The following is a 21,873-nucleotide window of genomic DNA, read 5'->3' as shown; positions in this document are numbered from 1 at the left end:
ACTCTATCTTAAAATTCTTACTGTTCAGATGAAAACTGGTTTTCACTGTTTTTTAAATTTTTATAAAAAATATACTATAATCACTAAGGAAAGAAAAAAATTAACCCTAATAAGTATTTAACCTCAAACAAGGCCATGACAGAAAACCTAAGATTCATCAACGTTGTAGGGAAAACAAGCACAGTCATGAGTACTTACAGGAGGGAGAGCTGGTTCATTCTCCTTATTAAAGCATTTTTCTTATTAACTAACATAAACCATTCCTGCATCATTGCTTCTTCCTCTTCTGTGTTCCTTCCTATAATACAAGAAGTAATTTTTTATTATATGACATTTATAAGCAAATAATTTAACACTTTTTTTTTAACATGAAACATTTTAGCTAACCTGATAGTACAAATTAAACTGTTTATAACATAAGATTAAAGTCCAAGGCCTAAAAAAAGAAATCAATATTTAAAAATTCATAAGCCAGTCTTCTAAAGCTGGTATTATTCAGCATGTATATTTCGGTCTCCCTGAATATATCTACAGATCATACTAACACTAAGTACAGTAAAAAAAAAAAAGTGTTCCAACTTTTAAATCCTCCCCAGAGGCTGATATGTTATTATGTTTCAATGGGGAACTTATGGCGCTGACAGACATATGGTCATGATAAAAAAAAATTTAAATCATTATGAGAATTACAAGACTAGCAGGAAGATCAGAGAAGTCCAGAGATTTTGTGAAAGCTTCTACTTGTAACGACTTGTTTTTTTAAAAATTTCTTATTTCCCTCCCCCAATATAAAATAAAGATAAATGTGCATATACAGCATTCTGGAACTCATCATCCATAATAGAGTGAACACTTGCACATTATTTTAAATAGACTGTAAATGACCAGGCTACAAAAAATGCCTATAGCTATCTGAAAAAACATAATGAACAAATAATGTTCAGTATATCGGAAAACATTTGAGTAGAGATGATCTAAAATTTTAGATGATAAATTTACTGACTGAACATCTAAAATTCACTTTCTCTAATATCCATTCCATCATCTATTACCCCACTCCTTAAAGGCCCTTGTATTAAGGATTATAATACATAGGGCATATCAGGTATTATTCATATAGAAGTAGGCCATGATCATACTCAAGAAAAATATTAATTCCCCACTTTCTTCTACTTTCTTCAAATTGTACCTCGTCAAATTTACAATTCTTTGATTTTTTTCTTTTTAATTTCAACCATAATTGGTTTATTGTTTTGCTAGGCCGTTATTTTTAGATTCTTGGAGTTAACTTAAACATTCGATAAAAATTTAAATATCCCAGCTAAGACTCAGTATCCAAGCCAATTCCATTTTATTTTCTTTTTAAGCAAGATATTTTAACTTTCAAACACATTACTAGTCCATTTAAAAAATTCAAACAATACAAAGGTATAACTGAATAAAAAGTCAAGTCCTCTTTTACCAACTCCACCCTCCCCAATTCTCCACTCCACCTCCTTTCTCCAGAAATACTATTACAGTTTAGTATATCTCCTTCCAGATCACATAGATAGCTATGGCTATCACACATGTATATACTTCATCTACAGACACATACAGGTTTCTTTTCTTTAACATAAGTGAGATCATATTATGTACTGCCCTGTGATTTGCTTTTGTCATGCTATTCAAAGATCTACTCCATTCTTTTCAATACTTGCATAAATTATGGACATACCATAATTTATTTAACTATTTCCCCATTAATAAAAATTTAAAGAAAATTTTAGAATGAAAATAAGAGTATAAAGAGCTGATCTGTGTGCAAAAGATTAAACATGTACTTCAGAGCATTCCTGTAAAACAGATATCTCCTGTTCATTATTATGGAGAATGAGGATATGTGCCTTCTTTAAATGCTGTTAAAAGTTTATAGTATGAAGCCAGACTTAGGATAGATTCTTTTAGAGTATGAACAAAAGTCTTTATTGTTTTACAGTATTTTTAATCTCTTTTAGGGTAGCTGGTTGTGTATTCACTTTGGACCATGTGATGTCTTGACACTGGTCATGTGATATAGGCTGCGATAGGAACAAATCCCTGGGTAGCAACAAAAGAAGAAAGAGTAAAAAGAAAAAGCTGAGAAAAAGCTTGCAATTTGGAAAAAGGCCAATTGTACCCTGGTGAAGGCCTTTTTGATCAGTGAAATCACACATGTGTGCAATATTAATAGGCGCAGTTTTTATGATATTTTATTTTCTGATTAAAGACTTAATTCTTAAGTTCATAACCTAAGTAGCTTCTAAAAATACAGATATATTAAAACTTTGTTTTGAGCTTAACTTAACCTATAATTGAGGCTTTCAGGCACTACTAGAAGCAACTAGCCTACTCTTAAATTAGCATTATTTTCTTCAATGGAAGACTGCTTCCTTGACAATAGCAATATTGATGTGGTCCTGTGTTATTTTCAGTTTAACTCATACCTATGATTTCTAGGTAAGAATAAAAGATCCCCCTCCCCTCATTGTTAGGAAATAATTAATAATACAAAGTCTCATGTTTCAAAAGGAAATAAGCCTAACAATAAAATATTTAAAGACACATTACACATTGCTACATAGATTATAAAAATTAACTGAAAAAACATATTTGAAGTTAAATCAATAATTGATTTTTATGTATCGCTAATTCCTTATCTGAGATCATACACAATGATGGAAATCTATACTTAGCCTAGTAATAAAAAAATTAAATTTTCTTCTAATACATCATTACACTATTGTTTTTAGGGATTTAAAATTTTTTAAATTTAAAAAGCTTTTAAAAGCCAGTAAGTTGAACCATTACAAATTAATCCTGACTTTAATAACTGGTTAAAGACCCCTTTAGCTTTATAAGTAACAAAAAATATTAAAGCCTGTGATCACAGTGAGCTTTTCTCATTTCTCCTCTAACCATTTGTTATTTAATCCAATACTAGTAATCCAATTTGTCCATCAGACTTTTAAAGGGCAGAATGCAACTTCCTCAGCTTAGACACTTTTCAAAGTACAATATATTTTTCAAATGAATGCTGGATGTTTCATTTTTCCCAACTGTTCCTAGCTCTAATGCATGAGGGAAAAAAGAACAAGATGAACATTGTTCCTACTGATTAAGTAAGAGCTCATTAAAGAGCTGTCAGTGCGGTACTTTGAATATGCATGAAGCATATAATCAGATCTAGTACCGTCACTAGAGGAGAATACGGTAAGTACAAAGGATTGATTTAATTACTTAGAGTGGGCTGTGGTGGTAAAGCAGTCTTGTTAGTGCAAAAAGAAAAAAAGGCTGTATTCTGGCACTGTTAGAAAAAAGGCAGTTTTAGCTTCTGCCACAATACATAATCTCTGAATAAAGCACTTTACATTGTAGCTTAAAACGAAGACTGTCATTATTTTTTAAAATGGCCATAAATCATTTTTTGTGTGTTTAAACTTACCTGGTTAACTACTTCTCTTTCAAAATTATCAATTTGTACTAACAACTACATTTTTGTAAATTTAGAGTCAATACTGACACTTTTTTAAATTTCAATTTTCGATTTCATGAACTGAAAAATTTAAGACATTATTAAAGACTATTTTGAAATTTTAAAAAGTCAAAATACTGCAATTCAACATACAGTTACTAAAATGTGAAAGCATGTCTGAGTTGATATACTGTATTTTAAAACAAAGTACTTCATGTTTATTATAAATATACAACCAATAAAAACATTACCATACAGAAACTAACTCGTATATATAGAGAATATTTTGATGGTTGCTAGATGAGAGCAGGGTTGGGGGATGGGTGAAAAAGGGGAAGGGATTTAGAAGGACAAATTAGCAGTTACAAAATAGTCATGGGGATATAAAGTATAGAATAAGGAATATAGTTAATAATATTGTAATAACTATGTATGGTGTCAGATGGGTACCTGATTTATCAGGGTGATCACGTCATAAGTTATATATATATGTCTAATTACTATGTTGTATACCTGAAACTAATATAACATTGTATGCCAACAGTAATTGAAAAAATTTTTAAAATATTATAAAAAAATCACTATAACATTTAAAATATTGACTAATTTATACAATCTCTGGTAACATCTTTTTCTACTTAGTTTCCTTAAAGATTTGTTCTTCATTTTAACTCCAGGAATGTAATGTCTTTTCTGACATCACAGCCTCTAAATGTCAGGTTTTTTTTTTCAATCAATTATTGTAGCTAGACTATGATTTGTAAAAATTATTAAATAATCAATAATAATGATAATGGCAGGAAAAATAACTATGTATGTATGATTTGAAATCATCCCATCACCTAGTTAACAAAAACCACTTAATAGGAAGCAGTGTAATACACAGCACTACATACTTAATAAATGTTAGTTGACTATAACAACCACTTTTATATTCCATTTCCTCCAAAAAAAAAAAAATTTGAATTAAAGTTAAGATTTAATTTCATTCAAGAATTTATTTGTTCATCCAGGGATCTGTATGTAGTTTTCATTTACTTTTTCAGAAGCAGCGTTTTCTTTTCTTTTTTTTTTAGGCAAGGCAATCTTTGGTTGACCTCACAGACTGCAAGGACCTTATCAGCTTACAATCCCTTATTTTTTTATTTTTATTTTTACACCTACAGCACCTGGTAGTCCTGGCTGGTCTCCATCCAAGTACTAACACCAGGCCCGACCCTGCTTAGCTTCCAAGATCAGACGGGATTGGGCTTGTTCAGGGTGGCATGGCCATAGATGTAGAAGCAGCGTTTTCAATGTAAATTTTTAAATGAATAAAAGAAGAGTGATGTTGAAATACTGAAATTTTGAATCACAATTTAAAGAACTGCCTCCTAATTAACCTTTCTAATTAATTTTTCTCCATAAGGTTATCTATTTAGGAAGTTATATTTTTAGACAGTGAATTCCTCATACAAATGCAAAATAAGGAACAATACAATTTCAGTTGAACAGAAGATGAATTTGGTGGGAAAGAACACAAAGTGTAGACTGTTGTACATATAAACAAATTCAAGATTTTCTACCATAAAGACATTTAAAAAATGCTGAAATCTTGCCATATAGCCTCATAGTGGAGATGGCAGACTAGTGATCACATATGGCCCTTAAAGGACACAACATAGCAAAGCTGAATCAAACATAAAAACAAAAAGTTGCCATTACAAATTGTCTTGATGGCATGATTACATGAATATAATGACCTTTGAAAAACAATATAGTACAAGAGAGAGACACATGAACATGCCCAACTAACTGGTACTAGAAAAACATTTTAATAACAAAGGAAGAAAATCTGGTAGATTTAACATATGAAAAACATGAATTTATTACAGTTATGTTAGGTCGTGGACACACTGAACTCCAAAGCCAACATTACTGCACAGGACTCCAGAGCTCAGTTTTAGGAAATATTTTAAACTTAGGTAAGAGAGCTTTATTATGAAAACAAATTTTACTATATAAGCCAATAGCTAATAAATGTTTCTACTCCAAGAATATCCTCAAATAGCAATCGACATATGAAGAAGCTCATAATCTTTATTGATGTTTTCAGCAGCAATTGTCTTAAAACTATTTGCTCAGCATGATATATTTGTTATAGTATTAAGAATACAAACTTTGGAGAAAATCCTGTCTCCTTTTGTTGAAGTAAAATAAAAACACACTCTCCCAAAATAAATACACCTTTTATTTACCTATTTGGTAAAACAGAAAGCGGGGAGAGATTCAGGGCAACATCTCTCTACAGATAACTTTTGACAGACTTCTATGCATGTACTTCTTATAGGAGGAGTTACAGATAACTTCACTGAGGTTCTTCCTCCACAAACGTATACATAAGAAGAAAATATTTCTCAAGGTTGGAATGTAACAGCAGTCTTTTTATACCAACCCATTAATAGAGTCTGAACAGCCTTTTTATACCAAAAGTCAGCGCTTCTACAAAAGCAAAAAACTAAGCACAAACTTAAGATAACAAGAAAATAAAAATAACTTTAAAAATATGGAAGTGGTCATCTTGGGAAAATTATAACTGATGAAATTCATTATATTTATTTACAGTTTAGTATTTTTAAAAGATTATATATGGGATGGGTTGCAACCACCTTTTTCAGTGCTAAGAGCTTTTTAAAGGTATTAATATGACCCACATTTAAGGTAACCTGTAATTATCTTGCCTATTTACTGTTTAAACAGGCATTGGCTAAAGGTAAAACACTCAGAACAGAACTCTGAAATATCTATTTTTAAGGTATATTTAACATATTTTATAAAATGGAATAAAATACAGTGAGTTACTTTTTAGACATCATTCAACCAAATAGACTGTGATCTATTTGGAAAATCAATTAGGCATCCCTCAATCAGGGGAAAATGTGAATTGTGAGCCACGCTTACAGATGGAGAGCTTCTCCAGCCAGTTCTCCTCTCTCTTGAAGCCCCTTTTGTTTGGACTGCACCTGGCAGACTCCTCTCTATCCCTTCCCTGTCCTAGAGCTTCCTCACAGTCATGTCACAAAAACAACTTAAAGAGTAACTCTAGAAGTAACAGACACATTAATATTGAAGAGGACCATGAAGAACTGAATAAAATTATTTCTTGAAAAGTAGGACTGGAGAAAAGCAATGTTACTAGATTAATATATTTTAAGATATATGATTTTAAATATATATATATATATGCCTAAGAAATATTATAAGAGATATTTCTAAACTTCTATTTATTCAAGTAGATCAAAATTTCTGGGGATATCATCTTACTGGGAGAATAGGGGGTTCATTTTTTAAAAAGTAATTTGGCACATAGTTTTTATAGAGTGGTCTGAGACCCAATCCATAATTTAAGTATTTTATGGAAAAGCACTTGACTCATACATGAACTTTAGAATGAAGACCTCTTGTAATTAAGGACTACCTGTATTATCTATAGTTTCTATGGCTGGTTAGATCTGTCATTTTGAATATGATGCAAATAAGATGAACATTGAATCTGTATCCAAATGGCTTTTTTCCAGTTTGGTTAAAAAAAAAAAAAAAGGACTGAGCGCCTTGATCTTAAATTAACTAACCTCTCTAAACCTCAGTTTCTCCATCTCTATAAAAATAATCATATTATTTACCTCATATGCTTGCTAGAGGAATTAAATTATAGAATCCATGTAAAGTCCTTAGTACAGTATTCAAGACTAAAAATGCTAGCTATGATGATGATAATGAAGAGGATGATGATGGCACGTGGTGAGCCAGGGATTGGAGATACAAAGACGCGGTCCCTTCCCTCAAAAGAGTTTATAGTCTAGTGTAGAGACAGACACATAATCAAGGGTAGCTGGAGTAAGGGTAAACTCTACACAAATCTTTGGACACAAATTATATCTAAAACTCTGCTAGTCATAACAAAGTCTATAGTTAGTAAGTCATTGGTCATAAGCGGGATAGGTGAAAATGTGGGTGAATCAGTATAAACTCATTTCTACAGCTGGAAAAACAAAATGAATGCCCCAATAGGTCATCAGCGTCACTGGTGCATATGAAAGACATCCACAGCCATGGTGACACAACAATGTGGCTGTGCTCCAGGTAATGACAGTCTAGTTACTTGAAGTGAGTTTTAGAGATTTAAGAACAAAGTAGATTATGGAATACTGCTTAATATAAAAAAAATTAAAAAGGTAAATTTAAGGAAAATTATGGGCTAATTTACTAGTTATCAAGAGATTTTGATGTTAAAAGCAAAGCATTTTTAAAATCAACGTATGAAATTGGCAATATAGATGAAATAGCTGATTTACTAAATGCTAGGTGAAAAGGAGATTAGATTCTGTTGAGTGCGGAAAATTATATATAATTTTTAAAATATAGAAGGACAAACCAGGTAAATATGTGCTCCAAACAGGCATCTTTCTAAGTTTCTCCAAAGATGTTTTATGTAGTCAGTCAGGTACTTTTTTAGGTAACCTCCTCCTGTGTTCCTTAAAGTCTTTAAATGGCCTTAAAAAAATAATACCCAGGGTGTCCCTAGAGCCTCCAGCTTCCAAAAAGGGATGAATTCAACCCCTAACCACCAATATGCTACCACAAGGTAACTTCCTCTTCTACTCTGCACCTTCTTTGATCATGCTTGGGTTCAGATAACCAGGCAACACTGGAGTATATCCTTCTTAAGTATCTTTATTTGGTGAGAGAAAGCTAACGGGAATTTTGCCTAGTCTCTTCTAGCCCACAGCCACATTCATTCTCAAAAAACAGAAACCTAATGAAAGTAGGACACTGTACAACCATCTGCAGCTGCCTTCTAGCCTGCATAGAGCTTCAACAACTACACAACACTCTTGAGTCAAATGCAATGAATGCTGTTTTTCAAGACCAGGCCAGGTGACTAGTGTGAGTTTCAGTACTATACTACCTCATCCAATGCCCCTCAGCCTTCTCAGTGGAACCATTCTCTTCACCAAGATACACAAGAGACATTCATGATGGACTTGTGTCCACAGTGCTGTTTCCTGAAGTCTTGGGAATAACAGTGTTTCAAAGACGCCACTCTATGTCATATATCATATCTCTCCCTCATCAGATCACTAACGACCAGTAACATTCTCATAGGCTGGGGATGATGATGATGATGATGATGATCATCATGATCATGGCATCAAATACTGAATGAGGTTATATAAAGTAATAGAGCTAGTTAGTGGTTAGTTAATTTAAGCAATCTGTCTTGTGAACCACCACTCTTAGCCACCCTACTTGACACTCAAAGGTAACCGGTCTTATCAAAAAGGGCTCTTTATTTAGAATTCAGACCAACCTTGACAAAGCCTTCAGAGTGGTTCTGATAGCAAAACAGAAAAAAAAAAAAAACAAAAAAAAAAAAACTAAAAGCAAATCTTCAAACCTCTGATAATTAAACCACCCACGCACTCACCCAACCAACCATTCTGTTCACTTGGTTCATTCATTAGTAGAAAGGATTTTGTTGACTTGTCTCATGTAGGCCAATGGGACTTACTGATCTCAGAGCAGTACTTCAAGGTATGTCAAGGGGAGGCAGCCTTTCTTCCTATGCAGATGTGTCTCTAAGATCCTTGAATTATAGTTTGGTGTATGATATTTTCCAAAAAGGAGATGCCCAAAATAGATCTTTTTAGTTCTTGGGCAACTATAAACTATTCCTACTCCATTTAAGCATTTGAGGCATCTTTCAATGAAAATGGCCAAACAAGAATGTTCTTTCTAGCACTAGATCATCAGGGTGCATTCAAGTTCCAGCTCTGCTCTTAAAGAGCTATGGGAATTTGGGTAAATTATTGCATCTTCCTATGTTTCAGTTTCTTCATTTGTAAAACAGAGATAATAGTACTACTTCATAAGGTTTTTAAAAGATTGAGTTAATATATGTAAAGCACTTAAAATAAAGCCTGGCTTCCTATAATAAAGACTATATAAGTAGTATAATGGTGGTTGTTATTGTTATATTCTCCTTCATTCTCTCCCTTCCTGTCCCCTCCCACATCCCTACATACATATATAATTCACCCCCCCCACACACACACACAGAGTCGGGAGCCACATTCTTTATTCAAGCTTCAAGATTTCCCATCTGATTCCTAGGATTACTGATGGCGCAAAGAATTGTGATCCTTCCTGGCAGAGTCTCACAAGTTTCAATGGCCTCTGCAAACACCAGAAAGACCCACCCACAGAAGTAAACACGTTGGGCAACCTGGTGCTAGTCTCAAGATGTTAGTCCCACTGAGCATGGTATTTCTAATGTCTTTACATATTTATTTTATTGGACCAATCAGCTAAAATGCATCCTACCATCATTTCAACTTTTTCATTCCCCTCGAATATAGAAGCCCATCAATAACCCATTACCTATCCTGCTTTCTTAAAGGAGCTACTCAAATGCAAACTCTCTATGAGACATTCAAAGTTATACGTTCTATTAAGTCTGTTCCAAAGGTTCCCTTGCTAACAGTGACTTCAGTCAGAAATTCAAAGAAAATAAAAATCTAATGTGTGACTCCCAGAACGTCTAGAATTCTCAAGATAAAGTTATTTTCAGATTTCTCCTCAACTTAATCCCTAGGATATGTTCAATTCCCTTTTATCATGATATAAATTTTTAGATACTCCTTAGACTGAACAACATCATGCTACTCCAAGAGACCCTCTCAGATTCTGGGATAAATCTTACTGGCCAGCAGTTAGCTGGTTACAGCTCACTTAAAAAGAGTTAGAGCAATCACATCTAAAACACTTAGCCTACATTCCCATCCAAAGTCATGGTCAACTCCAAGTCTGTTTAGTCCTCACAATATTCCTGTTAATATTATATATTTCAAAATTTAGTAAAATAGCTACCTAGTCTATTTTAAATAGATTAATCTGACAATTTTGCAACATTCAGTACAATTTTATTTAACCTTTTACTGAGATTCAAAATAAGCACAAATCAAGACATATGGCATTTAAAGTTTTAAATTTTGGCTTCCTCTAATTTTATTCTTATGAGAAATTAAAATATTTGTGACTTCTTTAATAATTTCTGTGAAAGTTAGTTATACCTGAAATATAAAATTTCTATTTTAAATTTTAAAAAATTTTCTATCAGCCCAAGTATTTTCCTTGACATATTTTTTAACTTTCTTTATATAGCTAGATCCTTCAAAAGCATAACAGATATAACTCTGGCCAAGTCTGTCAAATTCTAGTGCAGAAGTGTCTAGCGAGGGAAAACATGCTTGCTGCTGGGGAAGAAATGCTGGTACTCTACACAATTCCTAGCTTTGGCCACCAAGTGGTGCTATTAATTCAGAGTGAACTGGCATTGGGGGAGTGGGGTTGGTGGCTTTGGGGTGGGTAAAGTATTTAACCACTCAGTAAAAGAAGAGGACTCATATGTTGGATGTTCATAACTCTGTGTACAGTGAATATACATATCAACTCTCACTCAATGTCACCAGTATAAAAACAGAGAAAACTAATTCATATATTTTAATTTTGATGCTAACGTCTACTATACTCCCTCAAGAAATAACTGTTTATATATACATATTTGTACCACACTTTATTCTTTCAGCTGTAAAAATAATGGCACAATTTTGATTAACCTTCCTCTCTATACAACATTCATCCAAATTCCCCATTAAAACAAACTTTACAAAAAAAAATCTACCTAGCAATAAACATTAAAAATTAATCAGTAATATAATGCACTTAAAAATATCTAAATTTCTAATTTAATTTTAAAAAATAGGTATCGGTTCAACAGTTTTTACTTAAATTCTATTGTAAACTTTTCCTGAAGAAATAGCTCCTCTGAGTAGATGAATGCTTTTCACATTCCAGGTTAGAAGTGACATGTGAGGACAGAGAACAGATGCAATATCTATATATGTTTAGTTTTTTTATGCAATGCACTTAGAGGCCTATGCAAAACGTTACAAACAACTGGTAGCTAAAAGAAAGACATAATAATTTGCAATCCACTAGAAGAAAAACTGGTAATGTCTCTACAATGGAATGAACAATGATTTGAAAGCAGAACTTTGTAAGCCTGTACAACAATAAAAAGAAGGTTCACAGCTGTTCAATTGGACAGTTCTATCTCAAGGATAAAGGGACCTAGTAAGAGTCAGTATGTATCCAGTTGTCTCCCTACATTAACATCTGTACTTTTTAAGAAAGTGTTTCCATTTGGAGAAACTGGGAGAAAGGTGGAGCATAGCTTGCGTCCTTTCATGAACTCCCTTGATTTTGACTCTGGACTCAGGAGGCAATTTACATATGCTTAGACATCTCTTATGTCATTTTTTAGAAAAGAAAAATGATAAAATCTTAGTTAAGTTTTTTGGGATAGTGTCAGGATGAAACCAAAGAGGAGAAAATGCATTTGAAGAACTGATTCCTACATGGGTATCCTAAAATAAATTTCTCAAAATACAATGCTTAAGTTATTTCTGTATGTGCCTCACAAAACTCATATAATTAGTATGTCAATTCAATGAAACTTATATAGATTGAGGAGCTAGCCAAATTTCTAAGGCTTTCTCCTAGTTATTTAGTTGTGAAAATGTTCACACAACTATCGGTTACTTTTTATATATAAGCCAAGGGTTTAACAAAAAATCCAAAACTAAAACCCAACAACTTTCCAGTCTTATGCCAAATTGCCAAACTAGTTCTTCAGTCATTTCTTGGGGGAGAGAACATGCGTGAGTGTGTGTGTGAGTGCATGTGTGTTTATGTTGAGGGAAGGGAGAAATTATGACAGAATGTGAGATGTGTATTGTTATTTAGAAGGAAAATAATTTTCAAATAAAGGTAAAAACAATAATAAATAATAAAATTACTACTATGACTGATAGCAGCAACTATTTTTATAATGTGTTAACTCTGCCAGGCTCTGTGCTAAGTACTCATAAATTTTATTCATATCTGTATCAATATATTTTAGACTCTCAATAACATTCTAAAATAAATTTTATCAGCTTTTAAAAAAAGAAAAATTAGACCACCCAGATTCTGGCTGGGATCTTGCTGATTTTTAAGTCTATGCTCTTAAATCTCTATGCTGTACTACTTCCCTTAGCACTTGTAACACTGTGAGGTTAGCATATCTTAGCTCCTTGTTTCTCAAAATGTGGTCTATGGATCACTTCTATTAGAATTGCCTAAAATGTGAGCCTTACCCCAGATCCCCTTGATCAGAATATTTTAGGAAGGACCTAGGAATCTGTATTTTTAATAAACTCCTCAGATATTTTTTATGCAGATAAAAGTTTGAGAACCACTGTCTCAGCCCCTTCACAAATAAGTCACTAAGATTTTTTAAAAGAAAGGGTGATATTCCATGTATAAGATGTTATTTTAGCATTGGCATGACATTACACAAATTTAATTTCACATTCAGAAGAAAAACATGTTGCTGCCAAATCAGTTCAAATGCCTAAATTTTGTTTCATAGATAGTTGCTGAGAAAAACACATTTTCCTGGAATTTCTACTCTTTAAGTGTCAAAAAATTTTATTGCAGTCTAGAATAAGGATGTACCTCACTTTAGGCAATAGACATGTTCCAAACTGAAAATTCTGGTGATGTGATAATTCTTTAGGTTCAAAAATTATATTTTATGTTTCCTATTCAAATTTTCTAGTAGTGGAAAATACTTTCTAAACATCACTGGTAAAAATTACATACGTTTGTTCTCCTGTATAAATGAACAAACATGAGTCGGTAGATGAAAAAGTCACCTATATACTTAAAGACTGTACCATAAAAATTTGGGACATACATTGAGTGCCAAGGAGAGAAGAAACAAATTTTAGAAATGAGAACATTCTGAATCAGAGAGATTCCTTTCAAAAAATCCTATGATCCAATACCTATTGCACAACTAGAATGATTCAATAACAGTTGAGTTCTACTACTTCTAAATATAATTTATATACTTTTTAAATAATTCAAATAATGGACTACAGATAGAAATGGATATTAAAATGTTTAAATTAGCTGAACAAATTTTGAGAGCAAAGAAATTCTGAAAGTATGACAATAATTTTAATTTTTTGTAACTACAAAAAGAAAAGACTATAAAAATAAAAAGAATTTAAGCATATTACAAATTTTATTTTTTTTAGGCGCGGCAACCCTTGGTTGACCTCACAGATTGCAAGGACCTTGTCAGCTTACAATCCCTTATTTTTTATTTTTTACACCTACAGCACCTGGTCGTCCTATGTGATCTCCCATCCAAGTACTAACACCAGGCCCGACCCTGCTTAGCTTTCAAGATCAGACGGAATGGGGCTTGTTCAGGGTGGCATGGCCATAGGCAATATTACAAATTTTTAAAATTGAAGGTGTAAAAAAGTAAAGAGCAAAAGCACTGCAAGCATTTTAAAATGTTAACTCTCCTTTGAAAAGAACTTTACTGTTTTCTTTATACTATTCCTATTCATTACCGATTGCTTTCAATAACCAAAGGCCTGTTCTAGTGTGTGTGTGTGTGTGTGTGTGTGTGTGTGTGTATAATAAAATGTATAAATATGCAAAAGTTAATTATAAACATTTTATCTAATGCTTGATGGAGATAGGTAATATTCCTAACATATTATTGTTTTTCATCCTTTGGCATTTTTTATTTTAAAAGAGATCTTGACAAATTTAAGTATTAAAGAGATCATATAATATTAGCTAATGTTTACTGATCTCAGTATATGAACTAGGCACTGTGCAAATGCTTGGAATAAGGTATCTAATTTAATTCTCACAATTCTCTTACTGCAATATCATATCAATTTTGACTCAGTGTGACTAAATTTGAACTAATTATATTCACTAATCAGAGTTAAGTTTCTACTATCGGTGCCTTAGGATTCACAAATATTTGTTGAATGACTTTCACAAGACATAAAAGATTAAATGAATTTCATCCTTTATGGGAATTGAAATTAGGTTATTTCCTAATTTTATTTTTAAAGCCATAGTATCCTCATTCTATTAAAGTGGAAACTGAGGCTTACATTATGAAGCTGAACTAATAAACTAGAATGCATATAGCAAAAGCTAGAATGGGATTCTGGGTATCATTCTCCCAGCCAGGGTACCATCTCCCAGCCAGGGTACCAACTCACTGCTGGAAGGGCTGAGCCCATGTTTTCAGATGAAGGTATACCGAAGATTAAGTATTGAAGAAAAGCCTCTCCTGTAATTATACTAACAGCAAAAGAAGACAGATGGGCTTCTGTGCGCAATGGACAGGAGCACCAGAGAGAAAGTTCACACGGATACCTTGGAGAGCTAGACCTTGGCTTACTACTACTTCTACCTGGCTATGATTCTGCTAAACAAGGATGTGACAGAATCAATTGTTTGACATGTTCTTTTATGCTTTTTATTTTTCTGAATATTGGATTTGGATATAATTGCATAAAGTTGTATCACTTCTTGCAATTAGATAATGATTTCATATTATTTTGCATTCTTCAAGTTAGGTGACAATAAAGTAACTAAAATCTTGACACAGCTGAAAATAGATGCACAAAACAGACTTATTACACATTTACCAAAAGTATGCTAGCATCTTAATTCCAGAAAGGATTCTATCAACTCTTACAGTATATCAAAGGATGTAGCTCATTGCCTCTAGAAATTGTGTTAAACACTCACTTTGTAGAAAGTTTTCAGACTTTTTTTTTTTTTTACTAGTTCCTTTATTAGGACACAGATTCAATGCCCTATGAATTGTCAGTAGTAGTTACTTTAGTGGGGGTACAATAGGTTAAGCATTATAACATTATTATAGAATCTTAAAGGTCATTTCTTTTACTTTATAGCATCAAACTTCCTTACTTATTTTGCTTCTATTTACGAAAAGTGACTATGCAGAGACAATATTAGAGTCTATCCATTTTGTATTTTATGGCAATAAAGATCAAATGGAAGCATTCTACTTTAATAAGCTAAAAACTTCTATTTTCTTCTATTTTATGATGGTATGTCATGTGATGTTAGAAAAAAATGTTCATTAATGAAAAATACAGCTTTTAATTTTCTTTAGTTTTGCAACTAAAATGCTAAAATATTTTTCAATGATATAGCCTCTTATTGTAATTTGTATGAAAACAGGCATATTATATCTATTAAAGAAACTCTACAAAATGGAGACATTTTATTACATGCATACTAATTCCTATTCATACTTGTAAGAAGCATAGAAATATCATACTAAATGATAGAGAATACAGAATAACCAAATAATTTAAGAAAAACCTACTATATTTAGAATACGGTTTCTATTTTTTGCCAACTTTATTAACTATGGTTGTCCATGTCATTCTTATTACTATAGGGTCCGTCCGTTCATTTTATTAGAAGTGTGAATAAATTACATCTTAAGAGGCAATATCTTAAGCTGTGTGAACAAAGTTCAATGTACAAAAATATAATTTTCAGGATAAGAATTTCAAAGAATAATATTTTAAAAAGTCAGAAATATATGTGTTAAGTGTGAGAAACATTACTAAAATCTTTCTCCACATAAAACTTGAAAAGTGTTACTGTATGAAACTTCCATTCCTTCCTTTTCTGGTTATTTATTAGTTGTACAGAATCAGTTTAACTCTAAGGTCAGATATATTTATATATAAAAATGTTCCCAGATTGAGTTTTCATTTTCCCCTTCTAGATATGGGTATAGTGAGAGATGGAGTTGACTACTCCTAATCTCTTAGTTTCTAAGTATACAGTGATTGTAAGAGAAAAGAGAGGTAGTAGTGAAAAATGTTCCTTATACATATATATTTCACAAAAATGTTTTTTTAAATCAAAGAAAATATTTTTAAAATACTCAGGCAGTCTTAACTTTATCTATACCCTAAATCATAAAAACTACATAATCTGTCATTTTCTAAATCATAGAATCAAATAGTCTGTACAGACGCTGTTTTAATGTTAATGAATTTATAGACACAAATAGCTAGCATCAAGGCTACAATGAAAAAGCAGAACACTTCAAGCATTTAATACAACTAAAGGGGCAGATTAGAGATCAATAACAAAATCACCTGATAAAAAGAGAAAAAGGTGTTGCATTAAAAGGCTTTTTGCTTTACATGTGAAACAATACTGAGAAACCTGTATTTTAGCACTTGTACTCAACAGGCACTCCAAACTATGCAACGATGAGAACAGAAACCCATCCTTTCTAATAATCTTGTGACAAAAGCTGAAAGACATCATCCTATTAACTAGTGATCTCAACTGCTAATGCAGAGTACTTCCTGGTGCCTTTTATGTAGAATGCTGCTATTAAAAAACCACTAAACATTCACTGTGAACAACACAGAATCATTCATCTTTTATCAGCATCTCTTGTTAGAAGAGTATGAGTGGGGCTGAAGGTGTCATTGATATTATGGAGTGGAAATTAATCAGAAATTTTTCTCATATTTTCCTCATCTCACTAATTTACTTTTGTACAAATTTCCTCCTGTTAAAAAGTTCATACCCAACCCCCTGTTGTACTCTTTTAAGTTGAGAATATTCAACGAGTGCGTCCACTGAAAAGCACCAGGTCCTAACACAAAAAGCATTCGAAATTCTCATTTAGTTGTCTTTATTTTGCTAGCGCCATGTGGTCCTTGAAGATGTAGAAAACACGGGAAGCCGAGTAAAGATCAGAGCAAGCTCATTAGCATTCTGACAAAATTGGAGTGGTGGAGATGTATAGTTTGCCTAGTTTGTCGTTTTGAAAGCTACCGGTGGTAAGCTTTCTATTTCATTGTGCTTTTGTCTTTGGGAAGGGGGGGTTTTCAAAGCAGCAGGGTATTTGTTAGCCCTAGGTTTGCACAATGCATTGTGGGAACCTTTCCTGCACATTCAGCCCTATATAGTATCATTCCAGTTTGAGTCAAAAGTTTTTTTTTTTTTCACCATTTTAAGAAAGTACATGTGTGTGAATCTTAGTGCATATCCTCAATGCATTTACCGCAGCTTTATTTTTTTCTCTTTTGCCTAAATCATAAAGTCCAAAAAGAGTCAGAAACAGAACCTAAATGACATAATTTTCAATCTTTTAAAAATGTTGCCATTCATTTCAGAACACAACATTAAAACAATAATTTATTTTCTGCTCTTTGTCATAAATGACTAACAAGCAATATGCAGCGCTGATTCAGTTAAAATCCAAAAGCTCTTTGCTCATTATAATAAATCTCAATTCTGTTTTTGAAAATAGTATATAGAGAAAAAAGGGATTTGTGCTTTAGAATTATGTAAATAAAGAATACCTCTTAGAAGACTTAAATAAGTTATTACCCTAGTCATTTGATTTTCTTCATCGTCATCTTCTTTTTCTTTTCTTTCTTTCTTTTTTTTAAACATAAGGCTCACTTTGAAGAGCTAAATGGGCTACATTAATGCTACTATTCAACATGAATGTTTCCAAGTAGCAATGAAATGGATAAAGGTCTTTGGGGATGAATTTATCTGCTAAATCCTTGTGGTTGCCCTCCTATCTTGGATGATGACCCAAAAGAATGTCAACAGCTCATTTTCCCAGAGAGCTGGAAGGAGTCCCTATGCAAGCCATAATCTGCACATTCTCAAAGAACCATTTCAAACATTATATTTCACAAGCGGTTTTAAGTGATTTTCCTCTCATCTCTAGTATCCTACCAGACTTTGGACATCAGTGCCTCTGAAATGAAGGCTGAACAAAGTTTACAGATGAATTTTGCATATGGCATATAAATTTTTAGATTTACTTTCAATATATTTTAGAAATATGTTCATCTTGTTATAATAATAAATTTATGGCATTAAGATAAATGTCTAAAGATTAGTATTTTTTCTACTGTAAAAAAGGTACTTTTTATCATTAGTTGTTATTTTGCTTAAATCAAACCTTATTTATGAAAAGTGTTTATAGTTTTTCTTAATTTGTAATTATTAAAAGCCCAGGGAAAGCTAAAGAGCAGTGGTGAGTGAAATACAGTATATGAGGAATCTGGTAAAAGTTTAACAGTAAGGGAATAGGTAATTTCTATATGAAGACTGACATAGGAGCATTTGGTTATATCACATTTCATTTCCTTTGTACAGAAACAAAACGCTAGACTAAGTAGTATGTTGTCATGAGGCTACAGTTTTTACATATTAACTATTCATATTCTATTAGAGCATATAATTAAAATGATGCAACTTTTCTTTGTTTCTAATTTAGGCTCAATTTTTACCTCTTAAGGCTTTTCTTAGGCTTTCTTCTACAATTTAAAAGTACATTCTTTAAAAAAATAAACAGAAAAAAAATGCTATGTATAATTTTGTGGTTATGGTATAAGCCTATTTATATATTGTTAGAACACTAAACTTGATTAACTTAAGGCTTAATTTAACTGTATTCCAACATTAAGCTGTCCTACTACTAGTTTTAAAGCTATTTTTTAAAAATACTGTTACTATAGTAATAATGACCAAATTAGTTCTATACTTTGCAATATGAGGATAGCTGCAAAATTATTTATCTACTTCGCTGCATTCTCCTACCAAAGTTTCTTGAATAAAATCATTTGGACTAGCTATATCAAATTAGAGGGCAGTCAGGAGTGTCTAAGTCCAGCTTTAAAACAAATATCTTAACAATTACTTAGCCATATGGAAAATAGGGTATGTCTCTCCTGAAACCATTTTAAAAATGTATTTACTATCTTGAATTTAGACTTCATTAGAAACTATTTCTGACTTGTAATGCCAAGGTTGCTAAAATATCACTCTGCTAAATAACCATGAAAAGACACGTAAAAAAGCAGGACTTTTTAAAGCAGCCAATTAACAATTTTCTAATTTTTAAAGTACATTACATTTGTATTTATAACGTCTTCAAAATAAAAAAAAAAAACAAGATGGAGTTAAAGCATTATGAATAAACAAATGCAGTTGTATAGTCAGATACAGCTATACACACGTTACAATAGCTTTTTTATGTTATACCAAATTTGAAACTTCTTCATAAATGTTCACATTGTACTTGTTTTTGGGTTCCTATGACTTAAAGGCCAGATGCTTTTCACAAATGACTAACAATCGTAGAATAAATTAATGATTGATTTTTTTAAAGCTTTGATGGAATTAAGCATACTTCTTTTCTCAATGTGCCTATGTGAATGTTTGCCTGTTAAACTTTTTTTTTTTTTTTTTGACAAGTGAGGCCACCCGGCAGAAAACAAGTGATGCAAAACCCAGGAGTAATCCCTCTGTTTAGTTCAACACTATGGTTAGCCTTAACACTGCCTCTATTATCCAATGGATTTAGAGAAACTTTCATTTATTTGTTGGCCTCAGTTTTCAATTCTGTTGCCTTCTTCAAGGAAACCTAGACTTATTCCTATGTAAAAACATTTGCATACCAGTACAATAAAATGTTCTAAAAATTTTATCACCCTACTAAGCTAAATAGGGGCTACATGTAAATGTAGTTTACAAAACAAATGAAAAGAACCAAGATATAGTTTAATATTTTTACTAAGGATTTTAAAGCATATTGTAAAAAACCTATAATGTTCATAGTACAAGACTAATGTAATTATTCCCAACAATATTTTAACAATATACAGCCACCTATTTAAAAAATCTTGAAACCATCAGAATCTAAAAAACGTATTACATTATCACAAAATCAGTGTAAATTTAGTACATTAAAATGTGTATTTTTTTCTCTAGGAATCTTTTAAAAATCTTTTTTTTATTATAGACAATATTTTACACTCTAATGTTCAGAGTCTAAACTACAAAAGGTTTACTCTATGTGAGATAAATCAAGTAGAATATGAATTTTTAGTTTATTAGTAGATACAAATTAGGGATTCATTTAGCTGTGTATACACTATAGTAAATAATCCAATATAATTTTAAAAATACATTTAAAAATTTATATTGTTTTTCCTGAACAAGTTATTCAATTTTTTAAAAAATTAACTGTATAACATTGTGGTTTAGGAGAAAGAAAACATACTTGACTGGGACTCAGAAAATAATAGCTCTGTGTCCATCTCTTATTCTGGCCTCAGTGTTTTCATCATGGTAAAACGAAAGGTCTAGATTAGGTAATCTTTAATACTCCTCATATTTTCAAACATTTATACTATATGTGATACTAATTAATGTAAAACCGTTATATTAAAAGTTAATATTTGAAATTTGTTCAAAAGTTACCTTAGACCCTTACTCTAAAACGCTTTTAAAAGTGAACAAAATAGTAGTACAATTGCACTATGTATATATAGTTTGTATAAGATTAACATTCAATAACAGAACTTCATAATGAAGTCTCTACTTATAAGAAATGAATCATATAAGGCTTAACAAGGAAATCTTAAAATTATTTGGAATACTCTGCTGTTTTCCCAGTTAATACAATCAGCACTGATACCCAGCAAAGCACATCATCAAGAATGATGTGCCACTTAAACTTTAAAGAGGGTGAGGATAAGGAATACCACCCGCACCTCACTCCTTCCTTTTTCCTTCCTTAGTTAGTTTTCCCTTAAAACAATGACGTTAGTTTCTGGAAATATTTGGCTAAGTTTCAAGTAGATTCAGACATACAGATGTTTACATAGGACTTTTTAACTTTACCAAGAAAGTAAAATGGAAAAATGATGAGATTCTATTACTCAGAAGAGAAGCAGAGCTCTGTAATTTAAAATGCACTTGGGTTTTACTGTATGTAATATTCTCTTGGGAATAAAAAATAAACATGCATTTTAGGATTCTAGCTGTAAATTTCTTCCATAAAACTGATTTCCCTATTGGACTAAGCACATCAATACAAAAACAAATGAACTACCAAAGTGCCCTAATTAACAATTTTGCAAGTGAATACAGACATTAGCGCAACACCGCTGCCATTAAAGTCTATTCCATGGTGTATCTGTTTCTGTTAACATTTCAATAGACCAATTAAATGACCTTTTCCCCCTTCAAACTCAATTAAGCTATTTGAACTTCAAATGCCACCTTACCAAGTATTTGTACAAAATTTACACAGAAGGAAATTAATTTTTTAGTTTTTAACGGGTTTAACAAGTCAATACTATTTTAAAATTAGCTCTCATAGAATTTCACATATTGTAAATATAGGATATTATCTGAATATGTAATTGGTTAAACCAAATCAATCTTTCCAGTCTAACCTTAATATATTAATTTCTGATTTATTACTTGAACAATTTTGCAATCCAGTTATAATTTTTAAAACTTTAAATATAGAACTAACGTTTATTGTTTTTAGGTAAAGTAGAAAATAGCACAAAGCCAACTAAATATAAAAA

At 31.9% G+C, this 21,873-nt stretch overlaps 1 protein-coding gene and 1 pseudogene across 14 annotated transcripts in view; both read right to left on the bottom strand.

The window, feature by feature from the left end:
• EHBP1 (EH domain binding protein 1) overlaps positions 1 to 21,873 on the bottom strand; it is a 292,696-nt gene that overhangs the window by 8,668 nt on the left and 262,155 nt on the right. For all 14 annotated transcript variants that reach the window (XM_016163002.2, XM_016163001.2, XM_036225110.1 and 11 more), the window contains one exon: positions 199 to 298. In XM_016163002.2, the coding sequence (XP_016018488.2) occupies positions 199 to 298 (100 nt within the window). The remainder of the gene's footprint in view (positions 1 to 198; positions 299 to 21,873) is intronic.
• Positions 4,651 to 4,770, bottom strand: LOC118605638 (annotated as a pseudogene).

The sequence above is a fragment of the Rousettus aegyptiacus genome, unplaced genomic scaffold (assembly GCF_014176215.1).
Source record: "Rousettus aegyptiacus isolate mRouAeg1 unplaced genomic scaffold, mRouAeg1.p scaffold_m13_p_7, whole genome shotgun sequence".
NCBI lineage: Eukaryota > Metazoa > Chordata > Mammalia > Chiroptera > Pteropodidae > Rousettus > Rousettus aegyptiacus.
This window is presented reverse-complemented; position numbering and strand designations above follow the sequence as displayed.